At 34.1% G+C, this 24154-nt stretch overlaps 2 protein-coding genes across 3 annotated transcripts; one reads left to right on the top strand and one right to left on the bottom strand.

Annotated features, from left to right (window-relative positions):
* Positions 1–8: 8 nt before the first annotated feature.
* LOC119641530 (helix-loop-helix protein 13) lies at positions 9–2000 on the bottom strand. 2 transcript variants are annotated; one of them, XM_038040267.1, is made up of 5 exons: positions 1161–2000; positions 919–1076; positions 651–852; positions 316–527; positions 9–260 (listed from the first exon to the last, which is right to left on the bottom strand). In XM_038040267.1, exons 2-5 carry the CDS (start codon positions 971–973, stop codon positions 133–135), a joined length of 597 nt encoding a protein of 198 aa, XP_037896195.1. In that variant the 5' UTR covers positions 974–1076; positions 1161–2000; the 3' UTR covers positions 9–132. The 2 variants fall into 2 exon arrangements, with proteins under 2 accessions (XP_037896195.1, XP_037896196.1); XM_038040268.1 differs by having other exon boundaries at positions 666–852.
* A 1354-nt stretch (positions 2001–3354) lies between these two features.
* On the top strand, positions 3355–5827 carry LOC119641434 (putative ammonium transporter 3). The gene is made up of 6 exons (XM_038040124.1): positions 3355–3517; positions 3585–3870; positions 3928–4073; positions 4130–4379; positions 4899–5130; positions 5183–5827. Exons 1-6 carry the CDS (start codon positions 3355–3357, stop codon positions 5798–5800), a joined length of 1695 nt encoding a protein of 564 aa, XP_037896052.1. The 3' UTR covers positions 5801–5827.
* Positions 5828–24154: the final 18327 nt, after the last annotated feature.

The following is a 24154-nucleotide window of genomic DNA, read 5'->3' as shown; positions in this document are numbered from 1 at the left end:
GAAAAAGGAGATTAGAAAATAAAAAGAAAATAAATGGAAACAAAAACGAAATAAATAATACAATTAAACTCAATGGAAGACTAGTTGGCGTTTCTTGCAAAAAAAGAAAAAACAGTTTTTATCTAAAATAATTTAGGGGCCGCCACAATGGGCTCCACATATCGGTTCTGATGACAAAGCCAATGAAGTCAATAAAGTTCGTCGACCGGGATGAACTCCCAGATTTTCCCAATTAATCCAAGATAAACGAGCTGTTAAATCTAAACGACAATTTTATGAATAATCTTATATTAAATATTACGTGACGTCGTTTACCACTTGTATTCCAGTTAGCTCGTTCCGCTTTAATTTCACCTCGCAAGCATTTCTCGACATATGTCAATGGGTCGTAGTCGGTCTGCAAGACTTCTCTTAGTAATGATATATAGGCTATGGCTAACCGCAAAGTATCAATTTTGCTTAAACGTTTCTCATACGGAAAAGTAGGAACGTGTACACGTAATTCATCAAAGGCGGAATTTATGCTACTGCAGTTTTTTAAAACCATACGGATAAGATAAAAAATATATGATATGATTTCAATTATTTTGTGATCTCGCAAGACGGATTTAATATCAAGAGTTTATGTATGAAAAGATCATTTCATATACCCAGTTGGTGCCGACCTCTGGATTCGTTTCCTTTCACGTATATTCGCCTGTTGCCTTTGAATTTTATACGGCGATGTATTGTAACTATTGCTATGACTGTTGCTGCCAGTGGTTGTAGTGGCCACGGTACTCGAACTGCCACATATTAAACCGGATGCATTAGAACCTAAATTGATGTTAGTGGAAGAATCCAAAATGCTTTCTGAAATGTGATATATGTCAAATCTCTAAAAGTAGATTTAAGTGAAAAGGTTATGTTCAATGTTACCGCTGCTGTGTTGTAAATATTGTTGTTGTAGTTGCCTGAAGTTGTTAGTTGACATTCGCAAATTTCCGTTTCCATTTCCTACGCTATTTGCTCCACTGTACACGCATGAAGGTAAATCATTGATAACATCATCATCGAAATTGTGAAATGATAAATGGCTGTAAGAAAAAAATATGCCAATAAGAGTTTTTTGTAAGCAATAAGCTCGCAATCGTTCAGAGATGTTTTTTCTAATGCTCAACCTTGCAAATCGCACTTTTGGACAATGCCTCCATTACGTTTCGATGTAGCAATGTATGCTTTTCTGATACTCTGATTAAATCATTACTGATAAGTATTTAATATAATTATTACGAAAGGAAATATTTTCAATCTTGTAAGCAAAGGGAGTCACCCAAATTAGATAAATGGTTACAATTTTCATCACGAAAGCGTAAAAGTTTCTGTTGCATTAATATAATCGGGACACAATGAATGGGACGGAGTAAATTCGAAAAGTTTTGTGGTGTAGTTAAATTCCTGGAAAGGCCACTTAAGTAATCTAAATGTGTGCACATGGCGTGAACAGGTGTCATTAGATACCGGGCAAGTATCCAGGATAAATACCCAAGGTCATTTGCCAGATATTACGAGTATTAAAGGGTTACCAGATCAATTCCCTGCTCAGGAGTGACATTTTATCCTCGAACTAGTACTGCAAGAGGTGTTCTCATTTCGTGCCGTCATTGGGCGCGTTGAGTTGGATTAAGCTGCCTTAACGTATTAAATCTCTTAAAGGCGTCCATCCGAGCTATCGTCGTTGCTAGTGACTTCAAGGCAAGAAATAGAAGGAAAATTAGTACTTGCAATAAGACCGTAAGTGCTTCACAAGCATTGATAATAAAATTTTTTGCAAAACTAGTTTACGTTATGAAAGGTGTACACTTGCGATGAATCAAACCAGAAGTAGTCTAAACTACCGTAATACTTTTTTAAGCATTCATATCATTCGTTCATTGGAATCCTTTAAGTTTTTAATTGACTGGTCCCTGTTTCTATTCTCCTTCTCTTCTAAATGCATTATGCCTCTAGAGGAATTTGGTTCTTTTTAATTATGTTTTAAACTTATGTATAATTTCCTACTAAGCGTTTGCTATATTATATGGAGAACTTAAACTATGAACTGTCTACAAAACAGTATACGACAGACTTGTTATTTTATCTAAAGAGCATGATGCGTGCACTCATATAATTAGTGAAAATTGTTGTGAATAATTGAATTTAAATAGAAAATGAAAAGTATGTAATAAAAGATTTAAAATGAATTATCTATTAATGTAATGAAACAATTTCATGAAAATAAATTTTTAATGGCGTCTTAAAAATACCTTCGCCTTGATTTTTATAGCCGCTACTGAAACGTGAAAGTGGTTGAAATGTTTCAATTTATTTGCAATGCGTGTAAATACGTGAACCTGACCAGGTAAGATACGAATAATTTAGCTTTAGCTCTTTATTGTCATGTTTAGTTAAGGGAGGAAATAGATATTTGCTTGCAAAAGGGTCAGAGATCGGAAACGCGTTTGAGAATATTAAGAAAATGATTTTTCCGTTAGTACGGATATCGGACGGTAACACATACGAAGAGCTGAATGTTTCGTTAGCAAAGCGGAAAGTTTTTGCAGTACATTTTTAAAGAACTGTCGCATATGTACTCCTAATTTTCGTAATTAGGTTAATTTAAAGCTAATTTTAAGAAAAAGTTTTTTTGCGTTAAATTGAAACACTATATCCGATTTATTATTATTTTATACGTAATAATACTTATGTTACATATGACAGGCACAGAGCGTCTTGAGATAGTTCAATCCTTCATTACACCAACGAATTCAGAATCATTTTGGGAACGTTAGCAAAATCCAGAAGTACAAATCGGAAAGATTTTGAATCAATCTAGTCGATCCGTCTGTCCGTGTTAATCCGCGTTTGCAATGATCGGATAAAAATTGAGAAAGAAAGCTGCAAATTGGCAAGAAAATCCTTAATTTGCAGCATTAGACCCACAATCGTCAAAAACTTATTTCTTACAATTTGTAGTAGATATTGTTGCCAAAGTCAGTGCAGACACATTTACGAGAACTATTTACGAGCTCAGCGAAGTTTTAAGTCGATGGATGCCGTTGTGAAAACAATTTTCTTTATTGCTGTCTTCTCAATTTATCCGGCGGGCCGTTATTCTAAGATATATGAACGTTTTCTTCTTTCTAAAATTTATAATGTAGGGCACTCGCTCACTTCACTTTACACGTTTTACCAAAGTGTTCACATGGTTTTAACAAGTTTCTAACAATTATTATTTAAATTAATTAAGTTAATGTTAAACATGTTTTGATATTTTTACCATTTACAACTTGGTTTCGGTATTGAGAGGTTCTATCGATAGATAGATTGATGACGATGAACTCATCCGACCTAACAAATGACTCTACTACTCTGCTCTTGGGTTTAAAAGTAACATCGCGTAATAGCAGTTATGTAATACCGGGTCTATACGATCTAAGTACGGAAGATACTAATTGGGTCTTGACTTCTTCTTTCATTATATTCACAATGCAAACTGGTAAGTTTAAGCATACAATTGATATATTCTTTGACCACTCATGCTTCAAAGGAATTCATTATTATAGGCTTCGGTATGCTGGAATCTGGTTGCGTTTCCCTCAAAAATGAAGTCAATATTATGATGAAAAATGTAATTGATATTGTGCTGGGCGGTTTTACCTATTGGCTCTTTGGTTATGGTATGAGCTATGGACGTGGTCCTTTTTCGAATTCTTTTATAGGTATTGGGGATTTTTTATTGGACCCTCCAGTCAATGACCCTCTTATGGGTCAAATATTTGCAGCTTTTCTATTCCAATTGTCATTTGCTACAACGGCCACTACAATAGTGAGTGGTGCTATGGCGGAGCGGTAAAAATATTATGTATTTTCATGACGGTTTATGTCAACTTAACATTCGTGTTCCAGATGCAATTTTAAAGCCTACTGTTTATTTTCTTTTTTAAATACCATTATCTATTGCATACCATCCGGTTGGGTGTGGGGTGAGCACGGTTTTCTAAATCAACTGGGTGCCGTAGATATTGCTGGCAGTGGTCCTGTACATCTTATCGGTTTAATTGCTTAGGCCTTCTAATCGGAAGTTTAACTAATGATGTTTTTTATCTAGGCGGTACGGCAGCTTTCGCTTCAGCTTACATGTTGGGTCCACGTATAGGACGCTATTCTGATGGTTATGATCCTTTGCCTTTGGGGAATCCAGTCAACGCTTGTATGGGTCTATTCGTTTTATGGTGGGGCTGGCTGGCTTTTAATTCCGGTAGCACTTATGGTGTTAGTGGGGCGAAGTGGCAATATGCTGCGCGAGCTGCCGTCATGACTATGATGGGATCTTTCGGTGGAGGTATCATTAGTTGTGGGTAAATTTGAACTCTCCGCCTATGTATGGGTATTACTTTAAGTCATTTTTTTGCCCACCGCTAAGGAATCGGTACATACCAGATAGATTCTCTCTTTTATAAAATGCGCAAAAGGCGTTAAGGGATATTTATTCCTAATTATCCGTAGAAACCATGTCTATCATAACTGCCTTCTGCGTCTGCTTATCCGTTAATCATCGCCAACACAAATAAGGAAAGTTAAAGCTTTAACTGATGGCCGTGGGTGAAAATTATAAAACGACAATAGACAATACAATACTTATTTACTTGTACCTGTCCATCTGACAGTTGACACCTGATCATTTAAAAATTCTATGCGAAGATTGGGTTTGATTAGTCTCTAAGTCACTATAAGCAGAAATTTTATCTTATAGTAGATGCAAACATATTTCGTAGTGTTATGAAAATGTTTAATGCTGCCGAAGTACTTCGGCATTTTCGTGTACTACCTTGAAGTGGTGGCAACTTTCGTGCTTTTTATTGTTTGTAACGTTTTAGTTACTCTCTCTGGCGTCTTAACGGTCGAATGGACATTATGGACTTGATTAATGGCATATTAGGCTCTTTAGTCTCTATAACAGCTGGATGTTTTTTATACAGAGCTTGGGAGGCTTTAGTAATTGGCTCAATCGGTGCTCTCTTGTGCGTTTTAACTATGCCGCTGTTTGACCGTTTACACGTCGATGATCCCGTTGGAGCGAGTTCAGTCCATGGCATATGCGGTGTTTGGGTAAGTGAGTCCGGTATTCACTTGGTTTCACTAAACACGATATACTTTTCAGGGAGTTATTGCCGTCGGTCTTTTTGCCGACAATCCGGTACCCTTGGACACTACTAATGGACGTTCCGGCCTTTTTAAAGGAGGTGATTGGTATCTCCTGGCCATACAAACTTTATCGGCTTTCTGCCTTACGTGTTGGGGCATAGGTTCAACGTTACTACTACTGTATTTTGTAAATAAAATTGTACCTATACGCATGGATGCCAATGAAGAATTATTGGGTGCCGATTTGATGGAACATCGTATACGACATTCACAAATTGGCCTGTCCCGAGCAATATCAGCGCTAGCACCTATTAAAATCGATCTGGACAAAATAGCTGGAATACAACCAATTGGCTTAAATCCGGGTCACGAGAAATCATTAGCTCAATTACGGGCTGCTGATGACAAGCTACAGCAGTGGCAAATCTATTTGAATCAAACTGAGAGAACAAGTGAGTTGCGTAAAAAAAGTGTAGGGAGTATTTTCAGGAGGAATAGCAAAACTATACAAATTACGGAAAGAAATGAGACAAATGCGTTTAAAGATCCTTACAAAGGTAAGAATAATGATTCTTCAACAACTACGCCTTCTCGTTTTACGGAACCAGATTCTAGTTTTGTTTGGTTAGACTGAAGAAAACCTATATGGTAAATATTTAAGAATAAAATAAAAAATAATAAATAATAAATAAATCCAAACTTAGTTGTTTAAACTACACAAAATCTGAAAGGCGAAAGTAATCATTTTCAAAATAAAAATAGGTAAGGATTTAATTTCAGAAAATTTTTCTAATTTTAATTCATATTAAATTTTTCAGAAAAATACGGTTTTACATTTTTTTAGGATGACAGCGAAAGTTGAAAATAGAAATAAAAACTGAAGCTATACCTAGCTACTCAGCTTGGATGATCCAAAAGCAAACGGATGTTCATCATCATTCGAAAGTAGGTCCTTTCTCCACTATTGATGTGCGGTTAATGATTACAATGATAGTTTAAGAGAAATTAAAAATTTATGTGAAAATGTATACGATACGTTCTAAATAGTAAAGAAATAGAAAGTTTTCGAAATAGCAAGTTCTAATAGCGCCACTTATTGCTCGCAGCTTGAGTTCTTTAACGTCGAGGGACCAGTGTTTTGGCAAAGATTTTGTGTTGCCAGTTTGCGGGCATTACCGTTTTCTTTTATTGGTAAATATCTTTTTTGAATACAATGAAAACAAATGGTGCTGATTGGGTCATGTAAGACGATTAATGCGACTTTTGGCTTAAATATTGATTAAAAATGTGACTTTTCTGTGCAATTTTTCATTCCTAACCAGTTTGTGCGGGACAAACACTTTTCTAGGGCCAAAATCTAAGAAAGTGATACTTTCGATTTTCGTTGATTTTGATCAATTCACGCATTTTCTCTTATTGCGCATCTCAACTGTCAAATATCTTGGTCGATATTCTTCGAGCGTGTATATCGCGCCTGCACTCGGCTACGCGGAAACTATACTCATCACCATAAACTTGTTTCGTTCAGCTGATGTCTATTGGCAAGTTTCAAACTTTCCTTCTTTTTACACTATTTCTAAGTCTATGAAACAAGTACAGTGTTACTAACAAGCTAAGAGCTCGGCTTCTACATGTCTGACTTGTATGCACCTTCGAAGGTTGCACTATTTTGATATGTGTGTTGACTTTAGAATGCACCTAATAACTCATCACGCGCTTCATAAATATTAAGCTAAATTGAATACTACAATTTTTGTTGACATTGAAGTAGTTTTTTCTCTTAAAATTTTTCATAAAGTTTTCGTACAAAAACGTGCACGTGTTTGAAGAGCTATAAGCACAATGTAATACTGACTTTATTTTATATTTAGATATTTTCTAGAACTATCTGATTTTTATGACGATTTTTGCTCAGTGATGAGTTATGTTTTCTTTGAAGACACGAAGATCACTGCGTGTGATTGACACCTTTTAGCATATATACAACAAAAGCCTGACATGCACAATATATAAGTTGAACGCCAAAGCACGGAAGTACATTAAAAAGACGAATATTTGATCTTTTTTCTGATCGTTGCGAATATCCGCTTAAACTTAATATCCTTTTTACCCATATCAATGGCATATGGTTTGAAAATATTTGGGAATGAATCAATTAGTACTTTATATAGAACGTATGAGAAACTGAATAACAGCTTCGTGAGTTCTGCTATAATCGCTGGAATGAAATTGTTAACCATCGACGTATATATTAGATATTACGATAGTATGGTTTATATATATTTTTCGCCTGTTGACTTATTATTCATATTTTATAGTAGTCATTCAATAATCACATACTTCTTCTAATCACGCACTTTTTCTTTTACACAAACCTTAAAGGTGGAGATGATGACGAATCGGGCAATTGATTACGCGACATAATTATTGCACTTATACACTGTAACTATGTTTAAATAAGCGCGTATGAGTTAAAGTATATTTAACTGAATTTTATTGTCTTTTATTACTAATACAGGAAATCACCGCATTAACCGCATTCTAATAGGATTTTATCACAAATAACAGCATCCCTTGAGAATACTCTGGCTTTTATAGCTACGGAGAACGGTCATGAAAAAAAAGATTCCAATGCGAATTCACACAGCTTTTAATTGTTGAGTAGTAAAAGGATTATTTTGCCGCCCTTAGTGTTTTAGGAATACGCAGCCATCACTAAAGATGATACAGTTTACTATTGGTTAATGCATTTGCTAAGGGGAGGGCTACAGAATACATTTATATATATATATATATACGTGTATGCATATACAGGGTGTTTTGATACCCTTAAGGATTAAGGTTATCTCGATTGATTTGATTTTATTTAAAGCCGTCGTGAGCGAATTGAAAGTTCTCAGGGTTGGAGTTATATGGCGACAATTTTAAAAATCCATCGTTACACTATTAGAGCTCCCAAAATTTTTTGTCATATAGTTCTGTTTTTAGAACTTAGCAAAACAATTCCCTATTATTTACAGGATACCATATAACCCGTCATACTTAGAAATTTGTTTTACTTATATTTTTTAAGTTTGCCTCTTTTAAAAATCATTAAAGTATACACGTAAGTCAATGAGTATTCAAACGCCATTCTTAAATATTAAATGTCATTCCGTTTCACAAAGTTTCTCCAGCGTACCTTGTATAAACAATATTAGGTGAACGAAAATTTCTAGTCCTCCATCTTCTCTTATGCTGTCGCAGAAGTTCATTTACAAAGCCCTTAAGATTGTAGAGTACCAGACGTGAAATTAAAAAGACATTAAAGTTATTTTTCTTAACAAGCAGAGACATAATAGAGCTGTTCTGTTTCTTTGAAAACGAAGGGACAAGTCTACTAACTCTCCATAGGGAAAGGAGTAAAATTATACTACAGACCTTCGGACTAGAAACGGTATCTATCCTCATTTTCTTTATATTATTTATTCGACGTAGACAATATATAGTAAATGCGTAGAGAATGTATAGACAACACATTGAGACTAGCTCGTATTTGTAGTGATTTTCTACTCATACTTTGCGTTTTATTTCAGACAAGGAAATAGATCGATTTTTCATCATTTTGTTCAAAATTCACATTAGGAGAATCTTAAGGATTTTGTGTATCCGTTATCAATATCAGCAGTAACGCAGCAGTTTAGCATCCATTTGTATGTTTGCGCTTTCATTCTCATTATTTGTATGAGCCGGATCCTGTTAAAAGTTTCTTGACTTCGCATTTCCTCAAATGCTTGCAAAGCAGAAACATATACAAACCTGTGAATCTTTTAAGTGAACATGCGCGTGTAAGTATTTATGTATGGGCTAAATACCAGGTATGTATGCAGCAAATATAATTTATTTTCTTTTCATGGTTTATTTTGAAGATTTAAAAAACTCTTCATTCTATGTTCGCTAAGTACTTTAACAAATTTTAAAGAAAATTTTTGTGTCAATAAATGGGAAGAAATTTTTTATTATTAAGAAAAATATGTTGTATTTTACTATATTTATCTTTATCTAATTTTACTTATTTTAGTTACACTTTTATTAATTTTGTATGCTTACATAGACATTTGACATGTTTTATCCAGTGTTTTACATCACACAGGTGTTATTCTAGATGGCGCCTGTTTATATTACATAATCACACAAAAAAAAAGTAAATAAATAAAATATTAAAAAATAGTCCTTAATCCTAGAAATTTTAATTATACCGGAGCGGTATCATGGGATCCCCAAAGGGTGAACATAGATGTGCCGAAACCCTCATCGTGTCGTGGTGCTCCCTATAAACATTGACTGTTACTTTTAAGGCTTTCGCTTTTGAGAGGCGTATAGTCAATGGCAGAAAAGAGTTTAAGGCTTGCTATCTATAATTCGGCGACGGGTTTTTATCTTGGAAACTTTAAGAGGTGCGTTGGAAGAGAGTTCTCTTTTGTATTGAAAAGGGAGCATTTTTCTTCTCCCTTTTGGTTCTCTTTTATGGAGCTCATCAAACCGCATGAGAGCGATATTTAAGAGGGCTAGGGCTTAGCCGGATGTGTGGTGTGCCTTGGAAACTTTGGAAGCATTATTTCCTCGAGAAAGGATAGTGCTTGGAGGGCCTATTGGGACATGTGGAGGATTGAAGGCAAGAGTGGTTATGGCCGCGGACAGTAAGAGATCACCCAAATGGTAAACCAGTGGGCGAGAAAATGGTCCACATCCAATTTCTAATTCGGTACATTAGGGTAATGGGAATGGTGATACTCTCTGGCGGGTCCGCAATGGAACTTCTTAATTGCCGATAGATGTAGGCAGCCCGTCTGGTTAAGGCTTCATGCCATGTGCAGAAGACCCTATAAGGAATCTGTACCTTAGTGTCGACATATCCTGACTGTTGTTGGGAAAACAAACTGTTGGCACAAAATGTTGTTTATAAACGGCAAAAGCTACTAATGGCAATCTCGTTGGAATCGTAGCCGGCGTGGTAGAGATACATATATATATATATATATATATATATATATATATTTGTATATTTGTGTATATATTATTATATTATATTTGTATATGTGTGGGTGTTTGTGTGTATATGATTATAATCTTTTTTTTTGTTTTTTTAATTTTTTGATTTGCAAACAACACACAAGTGTTCATATGTATCTCAAGAAAAGCTAAAGAAAAAAATTGCATTTCTTTATTGCTAAACTTTAAATAGGCATTTTTAAGAGTTTAAATAACAGTTTCAGGTAGCGTAGTAATATCTTAATTGATCCTTGCAAATTGTCCATTAAAATTACCTTAAAATTCATTTGAACTTTAACGCTGAATCCTACACAAGCAAGCCAGAGGACTTGTTTACAGTATTATTTTTAACAATGCGTTTGTGCGTAAAGCAGTTCGATTAGCACGGAATTAATAATATTTTAAATTTTCATTCATTTTCTTTGAATATTACATACATAAATACATATACACTTTACATACAATTATCATACTAGTGCTTTGTTTAGGTTTCTGAAATAAATTATTTCTTTCCCTGCAAATAGCTGTCAAGTTGATTTTCAGCGGAGTCTGTTAAGCCTTTGTTTATTTTAATTTTATATTATTTTATTTATATTATTTATTTTTTCTGTTTACATTAAAAAGGTAATAAAAACCATAAGTCATAAATAGTTGCATTTGGTGGTACTGTAACTGGACTAAACATAGTACGTGTATGTGTATATACATATATATGTATACACGCATATATATAAATGTACATATGTCACGATGGAGTTTATTTAAACAGCTAACGATCGAAGGAATAAATATATTATACCAGAAAAAGAATTAATTTTCATCTTTGTTTTCGGAGTTAATTAGAAAGCTATCAGGAGCTGTGCTGCAACATTGAAAATTTTAACCATTGTATGTGCTTGTGTTTGCACCTAATTCATCTTAATTAAATCATTTCTAATATTCTAAATAGAAGGAAATATAAAACTATATACACTTCTAAGCGGGGTATAATGTTCTTGTAACAAGTCGATGTCGTTGCTTTCTTGTTTACTATTTAGCTCATTTCCTTGAATAATTTCAATGGGCTTGGGTAGCGGTGGCAGCGGTAATTTGGTTTTGTTGAGCTGGTGATACTGCTGTTATTGAAGCGGTAGTATTACTATTATGACTGTTTCCGTTTATTGGCGTTAACACCACCTGTTGAAGCATTAACTTGCTGCACAGTAGTCTGTTGCTGCTGGTGTTTCGGATTATCGAAGTAATCAGAGGCATTACCACGACATATAGGGCAAGTACGATTTGACTAAATAACAGAAATAGAAATGTTAATTAGCTTTATCATCAGTTTTATTATTATTATTATTATTTTTTTTTTTTGGCTCAATTTGACAAATTTTGCAAATTTTCAACATTTTTACGATCAAGAAATTGTTTCTATTCGACTCGTATCGATGTATGTTTTTATATGTAGTTCTATCTTACAATCAAATGCGATACTCGACATTGATTATCAAGAAAATTCGATCCAATTAGAATACGATTTCTTAGTTGTGAAAATGTAGATAGATGGTTCCTTAATTGAGAACATCATTACCTTTAACCATTTGTCCACACACTTGGCATGAAATTCGTGAGTACAGGGTAATATATGCAAAACTTGACGCAAAACTCAAAATCGCACATACATACCACACAAGATGTGTGATCGCCTAAAACGCAAGAGATATAAACAAAGAAATTCCATTTTTATGAATTTTCTGCCCCAAAGTGCTTTTAAAACACTGTTTTCATGCCTAAAAAAAAGCAAGAAAGAAAATTGTTTTCGATTGTGATCAAATCTTTTATATCCACCATCGTTATCCTGAAAAATTATGTTTGAGATCATTGTTCTATAATGCATTAAACTTAGCTATTTCTTCATACATTCCCTTTAAGAAGTCTTACCCTCGAAGCTAGTGCCTGCCATGGTTTAACAAGAGCGTTAAATATTACAAAAATAGAAAAAACAAACCTTTCAAAAAATTTATGAAAACTGTTTCTGCTTACGACTATTCTCCCTATCCTGCATCAAGCTATAGAAATATCTTAACCACCGATATTATTGCAAATACCTTCAGTTGATAAAATCCTCACTGCTTGTTAATCCTAGACATTGTTTTAAGGTTGTCCAGTCCAAAAGAAAAATCTCTATATATCTCTCGCATCTTTTTTTCGATGGCACGATGAGTTCTCTGATGATATTGTAACCCCGATCGTTTTTGCTGAATACTTCCAACGACATTTTTCAACTACGAATTCAGATTCAACTGGTACTAACCATTGATAATGTCTAAATACAATTCTGCGAATTTGTTATAGCGCAGAGTGATAGCTTTCCACTATTGTCATGTACACCGCTCTGTTCGTTTTTGAGTTCAAACTTGTCCTTGCTGCGTTTATAGGGCAGCCTTAGTAACGAAGACTTTCATTGGTCATGAAGTAATCTTCATTTCTAATTTTAAACTTCGATAAAATATTTGAATAATTAGCAAGGGCTGATAATCGGAGTAGTCAGGCGGACTACCAATCGCTTATGTTTCACTAGAGAACCAAAAAACCATGTACGCCCATAGACCTATGTGATCCAAATTCTCTACGGTCAAAATTGTACTACTTTGCTACTATGGAGTAATTTTCATCATAAAATATTTTTTTAAAGTTAAATATTTTTGTTAAAGGTATTAATTGCAATTTATGAAAAGTAGTATTTGGAGTGGGGTCCAAAAAATAAATCTATATAGGTTGTGCCGGTTAATTTATATGTCAAATCACTATTATTGCCAAATTTCCTTGTATACGGTGATTTGCGTGAAATAAATCTACTTGATTCAAGTTCGAAACAGTTACATTTCATTTCAATTTAATCGTAATAATCAATTTTTATCATAAAGTATTGAAAACTGGACCGTTTTACCATAAAAAGGCTTATTTTCCATTAGAATCCTACGTGGCCCCAATTCGGCCCAAATTTTAAAGTCAAATTATTATTATAACCCAATTTTCACAATGAAATATTAGATAGAAATGTAGACAATTCTACTATGTAAAGATCCAGTTTCCGTAGGAAAGGTCATACAGCAGGCGGTTTAAAAAATGTCCCCACCCTATCTAAATTTTTCACATCTATTTTAAATATTTAAACACTTTTTTCTTTTTTTCGCGAAATTCCAAAATCTGTAATATGGGTTTATATAACGATTTTTCAGGTTGAGGTACTACATGGTAAGTAGTCGAGAAAGTGGAGAAAGACCTGAAATATTTTCAATAGGGTTCGTCTTCGGGCTGAAACATGTCAGTGTGCCGAATTTCATTACAGTATATCAATAACTGCGACTTGTAATTGGAACACAAATTACATGGGCAGCCATCAAACGGACAGACGGACACAAAAGTTTAAATCGATTTAGAAAGCGATTGTGTGAGTAATAAAAACGTGTTCCCTAAGCCCTTTTGGGACTTACATACATTTGCAAAAGTTTAAAAAACAGTGCAATACATACCATGTGAGGAAAAAAAAAAAATTTTGAAGCAAAAGTCGAGTTGCGATTGCCCAGACATGAAAGAAAAGCAAAGCTTCGCAGCTAATACGTCTTGCTTACATACATAAAACCCCAGGAGGGAATTATTGAAAAATGTAAAAGCTACATAAACATTCAAGAGTACACCTTTCTCGACCTTTCAGTACTTAACGCCACTTTCCCTAATATCATCATCACATTTTTTTGCCATAAAATATCAAAAATCATAACTAGTTTTCACGTAAAGGTGGAACTTTTACAGGAGTCGTTATACGGCAGAGCGTCCAAAGCCGGAGTCGACGTTGTCCAAATGAAGCAAAATTAATTATACACCAAACCACTCGTTGTCCACGGTACATTAAGTTCATGCGTCCGTATGGCGCATGGGCTAAGGGTCGACCAACCTTTTTTTTTAACTGATCAACTCAGAATTATTTTATGAATCACTTCAATTTTGTTTTCTCGCCTGCCCATTTGTCCGCCGTATGTGTTTTTTAACTATTTTGATAAAATTTGGTACACTGACGTGCTTGGCTTGTGGACGAGCGGTATTGGTTCGGAACAGTTTTTTGACGACTCCCCAGTAAATGCCTTCTTTTGAAAAGTAGTTATATAAAAAAAAAACTGCAATTTGCAAAACTTTGATCCGATGTGTCAATTTTTTGAATTCGTTCCTATATAACCGCTCCTATGAAAATTGAATCTTTGTGTGATAAAAAGCTCCAATTTTTAATATTTCATTGTGAAATTTGGTCTATACTATGAATTTTGAAAAGAACCAACTTAATCGAATTTTGACCACGTAGGTCTTTGTTTGCACCCCACTGCATATTCTTCTCATTGATTCTCACGATATATGAACTCTTTATATGCCGTAACTCTTTTCTTATTAAATTTTTGTTCGCTTTCCGGAGAGAAGCAATGACACACTCCCACGCAAACAAGACAGGAATTTTCTATTAACGATTACGTGAACAATGACAGAGTCCATGGCATTCTAATCTAGTTGATACTTTACATGCATGCATATACATATATGCGTATAACGACAGGATTTATTAAATTTTGATTTAGCATAAGAAAAAAAATTGATATAACAATCGTTAGAATGACTTAAATGCTTTCAATGCGGTGAAATAACAAGTTATTTTTGAAATTTGACCGTAACAATAAAAATCCTTAAATATTGGTATATTGGAATATTGGTAAGTCTTTCTAAATTGCAGAGGTTTTAAAACATTTGGTATTTGAATGCTTTATTTAGGGTCAACAACTTATCTGCAATTGTCATTTATCAAATATGGCAGAATATTATCACCCAGTTAGATGCCATCATTATTTGTGTTCAAGTCTCTCACTTTCTGCATCCCCACAAAAATATTTCCGTCTTTTCGTCATGGGTGACTTTACAAAGAGAGTGAGAGCAAAAACCTATTGAGACATTTTATATATATGCTATGTAGAAGAGGCGGAGTTTCGTTACACTGAAAAATAAGTAAGGGTCGATTGTGCCGCGTATATAATAATAACAGAATGTGATTATTACAGGTAATTTGCTGCCACAGTTATTGCATTGCTTGAAAAATTTTCAAGCAATTTAATCGAACCTCTTTTCCGCTGAAATCACGATTGATCAACCCAAACTTTCTATATGCGAAAAAACTTGGTTTAAAAATTTCCCTTAAGGAGGTTCGTCAGTTTAATCGCGTTAATCAACAAAATTGATCTATGCGTCGGGTTACGTTTTTTTTTTTTTATTATTAAGACCTTAATATTGCAGTGCTTTTAGCTTACAGCTTTAAGCTGTTATTACTTTAACAAAATATCCAAGTGTTGTTCGCAGTTCCTTCACTATTACCGTACATGTTCAATGTTGGGGAGTATGTATATATGATTTTTCATCTGCACGGAATGTCTCCCTAATGCGATGCCAAATTGTATAAAAGTATGATTTGTGTATGTGCGTGTATGTTTGTGTATGCGTATGATATATTTATGATATCCGACATACCTGTTATTGTAAACAAATGGTGCGTAGAGTGAACGAATTTTCATTCTATTTCACAATCAATTACCGTGCGTTAACTAATGATAGTCGGCTGGATTTTTAAATTGCCGTCACTCTCTTCTTCTATTTCTGGCATTTCGCGGAATAAAAACATTCGAAGTTACGTCAGACGATTAAAACTATAAAAACTTGAAAAAGAAATACACATGACGCAAACGCAGTGCATTTGGATAGAAAGTATATTAAGTATTAGGAATGAACTTGCCACTTAGTTGACTGCATACCCAGGACCACAAAGCGTCAGACGTTGCTTTGAACAAAGCATTGTCTGCAGTGAGGTGTTTTTCACTTTTGCTAATCAAACTGTGATATTAACATTGTTTAGATATTTTCCTCTTTCTAATGTAATTTCAAAAGAAAACATTATAATCGGGTTAGGACGACTATTAAATAACCTACACCAAGTTGTGTAATACAATTCTTAATAGAACACAAAAATTGTACCATGTTTTAATTCACTATTATAGAACTGTATAGTAAAAATTAGAATCTCCTTGCAAATAAAGGCTTACTTTACGAAAGAATGGTTGCGCCCAAGAAGTTCAAAAAGTGCGGTACGTATTCACCATATTCAGCATAGACAAAATTTACATCAAACTACTATTTTGGATCAATTTTCGTTATAGAATATTAAAACTTATACTTTTTTGCTCTAAAAAACAAAAATTTTCGTGCTAATTCTTATGTAGGATGATAGCATTCAAAAATAGGCGTGTGCGGATCAAATTTGATATTGTTAATTTTTTTTTGTCTTAAAATATGATTTGTCTCAAAATATGATTTGATTTCCATCATGTAGCATTGAAAATAAGATCTTTTTGTCATATGAATTTTAGTTTTCATTATATGATAGGGGGTTAAAAAAATTGCACCAGTCAGTCCAAAACATTCATACCAATTTAGATTTCCGAATCATTACTTTTGTCGAGAAATTTTGAAAATTGCAATTTTTTCTCATAAAACGACTTTTTAAAATAGGGTGGAAGTGATTGGCCAAAAAAGTGGGCGGATTCAAACCATTTTCAATAGCGTTCGTCCTTGAGTTAAAACACGTCAGTTTACCAAATTTCATCAAAGTAAAGAAAAGGAAAGACATTAGCCCGACAGACGGACATACGGACAGACAGGCTTAGATAGATTTAGGCAATGATTCTGAATCGATCGGTATAATAAATGGTGTGTCCATCTTAAGGGCTTCTGCGTGTTACATATGCTTGCACAAACGTAATATATCCTGCATTATAAGTGGTGTAGGCTATAATGAATTCATCGAATCGCAGCTAAAATAATTTTTAAAATATATATAATTTATTTAAAGATATAATAAGATTTTGAAATGTTTAGATTGTTGAAGCATTCGATTTATAAGTAGGGGCTATCAAAATCCAACTCGTCGGAACTTTGTTGGGCTGCTGTCTTAATAAAGCCTCATATTTGAAATATAGCAGTGGTTGGCTTTCTCATGTCCAAATATTGTAAGGTGGTGAAATTTCATTTATTTGTTGAACTATTTGCATCACCCAGACGGAATCTCGGAAACTTGAGAGATGTTGATATATACGTAATGTCAAATTCAGAGGTCACCTAAACTTGTTCGTCTGTTTTTCTGTCCATCTGTTCATCTGGCAATCTGCGTAATATCTTTGATGGCCAATCTCTGCAAAAATGAAGATATCGGTTTCAAATTTGGCGCATACATTGGAAGTTATTGAACGCACTTTTAAATTAAAAATGTGCCAAATCAGTCGAAAGACATGACTACAGTGCAACATAAATTGAGAACGCTTTTGTTTTCTGAGCTTGTTACTCATTATTCATAGGCAATGGTGCACATGACGAAAAATCGTAAGTATATCCTAAAAGAATGGGAAAAATAAGCAACGCCCACCCAAAATTATAGAGCATGAACATTTTTTTTTAATCTTCGTTAGGATAAAAGTGGTGGATACGAAAGATTCTTACCGTTTCTTTATGTTATTAGTAAATGTAAACGTATCGGGATTCTAAATTCCTACATAGAACATGTCTTGCTGCGTTGTTTTGTAGTAAATACAGGACTTACATTAACTTGACTGAAGAATCATTGTCTAGGCCATCTAATCGAGCTTTTTGTTTTGGCCTTTTCATGTCTACTTAAGGCCACACAAATCTTCTTCTACAATCTACAGATTTTACCTGGATCAGCATTGAGACGTTCTGAGATCCTAGAGTAAATTTCCTTTTTAATTTCCGACGAAGAGCTCTCTTGCATAAGGGCGAAGCGCCATGCTAAGTAGCACTCACATCATAGAATATCTCACAACTAGAGAAAATGTTTCTTGATAATCAATCCTGAATGCTGTAGAATAACTCTTTGCCCCTAATCTAATTTTGTAGCCTTCTATTCCATCTAAGCATCTTCACTTTATCTTGAAAGTCTACTTACTGTTAATTGTTTCCTTTCCTTGCGCTAAGTCAATGACTTCACACGGACCATTTTAATGATGTGTAGTTAGGGAAGTTTTTACATCCTATGGCTAGCCTTCTAATATTTTTCTGTAGGGGAATTTCGTGCATTTCGTATAGAGCACCATGTCTTCCTTCCTTACTGCATCTTCTTAATTGTTCGGAGAACCTTGATTTGTATATGCAGTGAATATTTTCTCATTTGAACTGGCGACTACTAACAGTTCCCAATATTGGAAATTTAGTTTTTTTCCTTTTTTTCAGCCTATTTTGGGACAACTTTGATGGGTATAAAAGATTTAGTCACGACCCAATATAATTTTCTTACTTGTTTATTCTATTCATGAACACTTGAAGCGCTGATCAGAATGATTGCGATAGCAAAATGCAGTAATGCATTTGAAGTTGAATGCAATGGTTGCGGAACAAAGAGAGTGATGTTTCTTGAAATCTTTTGTGATTTTTGTCGCATTGTGTTGCATTAAGAAAATCGCTTGCGCCACGTAATGCTTTCTCTTTTGATCAATGTCTCCGCTCCTCTTATTGTTGCTACGCAACCACCCTTCATTTATGATCTTCGGAAAGCTTTTTTTCGTAGCAGAATTTTGTTTTTATACCATTCACCGAAGGATGAGAGGTATATTCATTTTATCAAAAAGTTTGCAATACTCTGAAAGAATCTTCAGGGGTCTCGCAAAGTACACACATTCTTGATTAGCATCGAAGTTCGAATCGATTTAAGTATGTCCGTCTGTCAGGTTCGCCATTTGTTCGTCCGTTTAATCTCGGTTGTAAACATTCGTCTGGCCGCAAAATAGAGTGTTCGACTTCAAATTTGGAAGTTTTTGCACGCAGGTTGGTATTGAAAATAAACCGAATCGATTGAAGGATGCACCTCCAGTACCGCTTAAAATAAAAATTCTTTTGCTTTTCAAAAGGAATGAAAAAATTGGTTTTATGCTCGTTGCTCATGAACTACAGAAAATAAATGTACAAAAATTTGAACGCATATTCTAAGGACGATGCTGTAGTATCTGAATGGAAAAGTTGAGCACGCCTATCTAATATTGTAGTGTATCAAAATTTAATTTTTTTTCGACACGTTTATAACGTGCAGAAACCAGCTCCACACAGCCCATAAAATATATATATCATTGGTCTTGGTTTTAAATTAGAATCGCACCTAAGTATGTGCGTCTGGCCGTCTACCTAACTGTGTAGTGGCTGTGGTAAATATTCTTCCGTTTGCAAAAATTAAGATATCGCCTATAGAACAAAAACTGTTTATATGTTTTTTCTTCCTATTATAGAGTACGAAAATTCAATTCTGTTTCTATTTTTTAGTCATTATTTGGGACAATGGTAATGGAATGCCAAAGATTCGGTCACTCCCGACTACTTTCTTATTTGTTCTTAGTCACGGTAGCTTTCGTTGCTGTGTGATCGATGCAAAAAGCTCTCTCTCCCTTATTAGCTTGTCGATCATATGTACTGTGTTCTCGCTCTGCTCTGTTTGCTCGACGTTTGCCAACAATCTAAGCGCGAAAGCTTCTATCTTACGGCCGCTCTAGGATAGATTCGTTAAGAAGGACTTAAGAGCGGGGACATTTAGCCTGTGATAATGGAGCAGAAACAGCAGATTCAACGTTAGAATCAGATAATTGAAGAAATTAGAGAAAAAAAAATTCATTAAAAAAAAAAATAATTAATCGAAAACAACGTAGATTTTTTTTAAGCAATGAAAGTGAAAAGACGCGGCCAGTTTGTGAAGGTCGGTGGTCGACTAATGGTTAGAGGCTGATATTAAACTGTACGGGAATCTCTTTACGGTTTATTTTAAAACCAAAAGTAGATGTAGACAATTCGTCTGGCCAAAAAAATTGACAATGTTAAATAAAAAGTTTTCATCGATTATATAAGATCAACATTGTGGTTTGGTTGATTAAATATAAAAAGAAACCATTCCATAGGGAATTGAAAAAATGAACAAGAAAAGTGCTAAGCAGAATTTATTAAAGGAATATGTTGAATAGTGAAGATACGTTAAGGACGTCATCAATGTGTGGAAGATTTCTGTTTTTTGGTGATTAAAAATGATTATAATAATTTGGTGGTTTTTCGCCTATACTTGGTTATGGCAAAGGGGATCAATTTTTCCATTTTTTTTGTGGAATTGCCACAATCGCAAAAATGAAGAAAGAAAGCTTACGCTTAGTGCAAATATTGTTCCATCGACCGAGAAAATGTCGAAACGCGAAAACGCGTCCACAATAAAGAAGAAACTGGAATAATCTCGAAAAAGGGAGCAGATTTTTTTCGCACTTTGATCTATAACTTTCGATCCCGTAAACGTATAACTGAGAGCCTATTATTCAGATAATTGTCGGAGAGCTACTTCACGGTCGGCACAATAATGGTTTCTATCGATGTACTAATAAGTTAACCGTTAACGGTTAAATCGAGTTTGCATGTGTGTTGAACACGTATTGATACTATAGCGTTTTTTACTATCACTTTTTATAATTTACACCTCTTGTGGTACAAGGTATATTAAGTTTGTGTCGATTTCTGTAACATCTAGAAGCGCTTAAGATGGACCCATCTTTTATTATACCGATCGATTCAGAATCGTGATCTAAATTGATCCAGGCTTGTCTGTCCGTCTTCACGTTTGATGTCTCTCCTCGCGAATTTGCATACAAGCTGCAGGTCGCAATTCTTGAGATATTTTGATGACATTTGGTACAGTGACGTTTTATGACCCAAGGACGAAAGCTATTGAAAATGGTTCGGGTTGATCCACTTTTTAGATATAACGACTTTTCAAAATAAGCATAATAAGAATAATATGGAAAAAAATTGTAATTTTCAAAATGGGCTCATAATAGTAAATTGATAGAGAAATAGTAATTAACAAAAAAAAAGCTTTACCGAATTTGGACCATTCTTTGGATACCACCACATGAAAGCATTCTCACGAAATGTGCCAAAGAGTCCTCATTGCTATTTCATTTGTTATGAAACTTTGTTTAAGATAGTAATTTAATATAAATAAGAAATCAAGAGAACGAGAAAACAAGCAACAGCATTATAGTCGGGCAAGGCCGACCTTTAAAAACCCTATACCACATTGTCTAACACAATTCTTATTTTTATTATGGAACACAAAATTCATATCTTATTTCTATACAAAGGCACATTTTTCATGTGCGTACTTCTGGAGAAGTGGGCTAAAAACGCAACCTAATGCAGTACAAGTTGAATCCTTGCGTAGGCGTAGGTGTAGATAGTCAAAATTTTGTAGAGTTCATTTTTGTTGGGATCGCTATAATGTCATGGGTCAATTTCCACCACCACATATTAAAACTTTTCTGGCCAAAGGATCAATTTTCGTGAAACTCGTTACTTGGGTAGGAACAAAAAATAGGCTGAAGTGATCCAAATTTTTCACAGTTAGTGTTTTATGTTAAAGTAAATATTATGATAAAATTTCCGCCATGAAGCCTTGGAAATTATACCTTTACCTCGTATGCATTTCAGTTTTCGCTACAGCGCAGAAGATTCAAAAAACTGTATCAACCAGTCCAAAATTTGCATACCAATTTAGAATGCCGAAGTGCTACTTAGCAGACAAATTTTGAAAAATACATTTTGTTTCCATATGATAATTTTTCAGAACGCGGTGTTATATGAGGTGTGGTCAAGAAAGTGAACCTATGCGAATCATTTTCAATTGGGTCAAAGAGTAACTGTATCAAATTTCATCAAAATATCTCAAAAACAGCGGCTGGAACACGAATTTACATGGACAGACATCAGGCGGGCAGATAGGCTTACATCAACTCAAATTATGATTCTGATTCGATCGATATAATAAAAGATAGGTCCGTCCTAAATCCTTCTGCTTGTTAGTTAACCTGTAACCCAAATGATGAAGGGTATAAAAAAATTAAGTGGATCTAATTCTGCATGGGTCTATCTCTTGGTGCCATTCCATGTGAGAAATCTCGTGAGTAGTAAGCCCTTCGGGAAATGGGTTATTTTTTAATATTTTGTGATGAAAATTAATTCACAGTAGCGATTGAGCAAAAAAAATTGAACAGTAGGAAATTTGAATTAGAAAGATCTATTTTTTTGTTCTCCAATATATATAGGCATTGTGACCAAAAGCAGGCTCTTGCATGAAAATAATATGGTGCATTATTACAAACACGGGTGAATAACTATAGTAGACGAATTGTTATAGGGTCTATAATTGTTGATGTTGACCGACTATAATGTTCTCATTTGTTTTTAAATTAAATTGAATTTTCTTCTTAAGTGAATGGGCATTAGTTAATTGCAGAGAGAGTAAAGAAATCCATTCAAAATCGCATGGCGACTAAAAATATATGTAGAAGTTCTGCCGATGAGAAATTTCGGGAGATTTTAATGTAATCTATTCTTCCTCTTTGCCTATACCATTGATAATCGATGCATATTAATTTAATCAAAACAGAAAGAGAGAGAGAGAGCGAGAGAGGGGCTAAAATATACCCCTTCGGTATTGTAATAAAGTTTTATTATAAGTCTTATTAGCTATGAATGTGTATGAAAACTATTTTTATTATAATACATGCAGACGTACATGCGTATGTTAATTCACACTTTTAAAACAAGAAATTAGCATATTATTTATAACCTCGGCGAAGAAGAACTGACTGCAAACCAAGCAAATCAAACTTCGTAAAGATAATCCTTTGACATGTTTATTTATTGTTGTAGATCTCGTTTGAAAAGTTATTTCAATTGAATGTTTTTTATATAGAAAAAAAAAACAAATAAAAATATGTTTTTCTTTCCCACACCTACTTTACATCAGGAGAATACTTAACACATAACCTAACTCCACGCACAATATCACCGTTTAACCGTGTATTTGTTTTTCTAATGGTTAGCGGAAAAACTATTACTTAATGTTCCGAACACACAACGGTGGTGTTAAATATTGAAATGCGATAATTTAATTGTGGCTCAATGCATAACGGAAGGGGAGGGATGTAGACTTACTTGTCAAACGAAAGCGCGTGTTGGGTGCGCGCTTTGAAAGCAACGCTCTGCTCTATTGTAAATTTTGGATTAACCGGAGTGTTTACATTGCTTTATAACAAGATTGTACTTGAAATTGTCGCTTTTATAATTTAAGGTTATTTTTAGACTCACAACAAAGGCGAGATGTCATATTAATTTTTTCATGCCTTTTGTAACACTTAAAATTAGATGATCCAAATCTTTCCAGATATATTCAATTATAACCAACTATTACAAAAACCGACCAGAGAATTGTCTACGAATTGATACACTAGTGCTTACTTACTTACTTTGTTGATCTAGGTTTTTGTATTTCTGATAGAACGAGTACTTTTGGAAATAAGGTTCTTATGCTTGTTATGAATATTTAGCTTAGTTTCAAAGGTACCAAATTTGGGCTTGGCCCGCCTATATAAATAAGATTTCAATTGTCCAGAGAAGAAGGAAGGAAATATTTCAAAACATAACAATCAATTATTTAGAATTTATTTCTAACCTAAAAGATATTTTTTTGTTATATAAATACATTATACAGATAAGATTCGAGCATAAAGGCAACCTTAAATATTTAATTAATCATACAAGATATCTTTTTAAATGAAATGTCGTTAAATGTGTAAGATACAATTAAAGAGAAAGAGGGGCCGACCATAAAATAGAGTACATTCCTAACAAAAAAGAAGTATAATCCGACGTTCGTTGAATAGCAGACATGTTAAGCAAAATTTCTCCAGTTCCGGACCAAACAACAAATACGCGTACAATAGCAGAATAACTGAAATATTTTTAAAAATTAAAACAATTTTCAATATATTATAATTTCTTCATAAGTAAAATA

This window comes from Glossina fuscipes, unplaced genomic scaffold (assembly GCF_014805625.2).
Source record: "Glossina fuscipes isolate IAEA_lab_2018 unplaced genomic scaffold, Yale_Gfus_2 150, whole genome shotgun sequence".
Taxonomy (NCBI): domain Eukaryota; kingdom Metazoa; phylum Arthropoda; class Insecta; order Diptera; family Glossinidae; genus Glossina; species Glossina fuscipes.
This window is presented reverse-complemented; position numbering and strand designations above follow the sequence as displayed.

What these genes read in the sequence shown, in the direction of transcription:
- LOC119641530 (XM_038040267.1), bottom strand. Translation starts at nt 973, where the DNA reads ATGTCAACTAACAACTTCAGGCAACTACAACAACAATATTTACAACAC. An exon ending in ATATTTACAACACAGCAGCG is followed by an intron (nt 853 to 918) that starts GTAACATTGAAC and finishes ATCACATTTCAG; the next exon opens with AAAGCATTTTGGATTCTTCC. An exon ending in AGCTAACTGGAATACAAGTG is followed by an intron (nt 261 to 315) that starts GTAAACGACGTC and finishes ATTGTCGTTTAG; the next exon opens with ATTTAACAGCTCGTTTATCT.
- LOC119641434 (XM_038040124.1), top strand. Translation starts at nt 3,355, where the DNA reads ATGAACTCATCCGACCTAACAAATGACTCTACTACTCTGCTCTTGGGT. An exon ending in TATATTCACAATGCAAACTG is followed by an intron (nt 3,518 to 3,584) that starts GTAAGTTTAAGC and finishes TCATTATTATAG; the next exon opens with GCTTCGGTATGCTGGAATCT. An exon ending in ATGGCATATGCGGTGTTTGG is followed by an intron (nt 5,131 to 5,182) that starts GTAAGTGAGTCC and finishes TATACTTTTCAG; the next exon opens with GGAGTTATTGCCGTCGGTCT.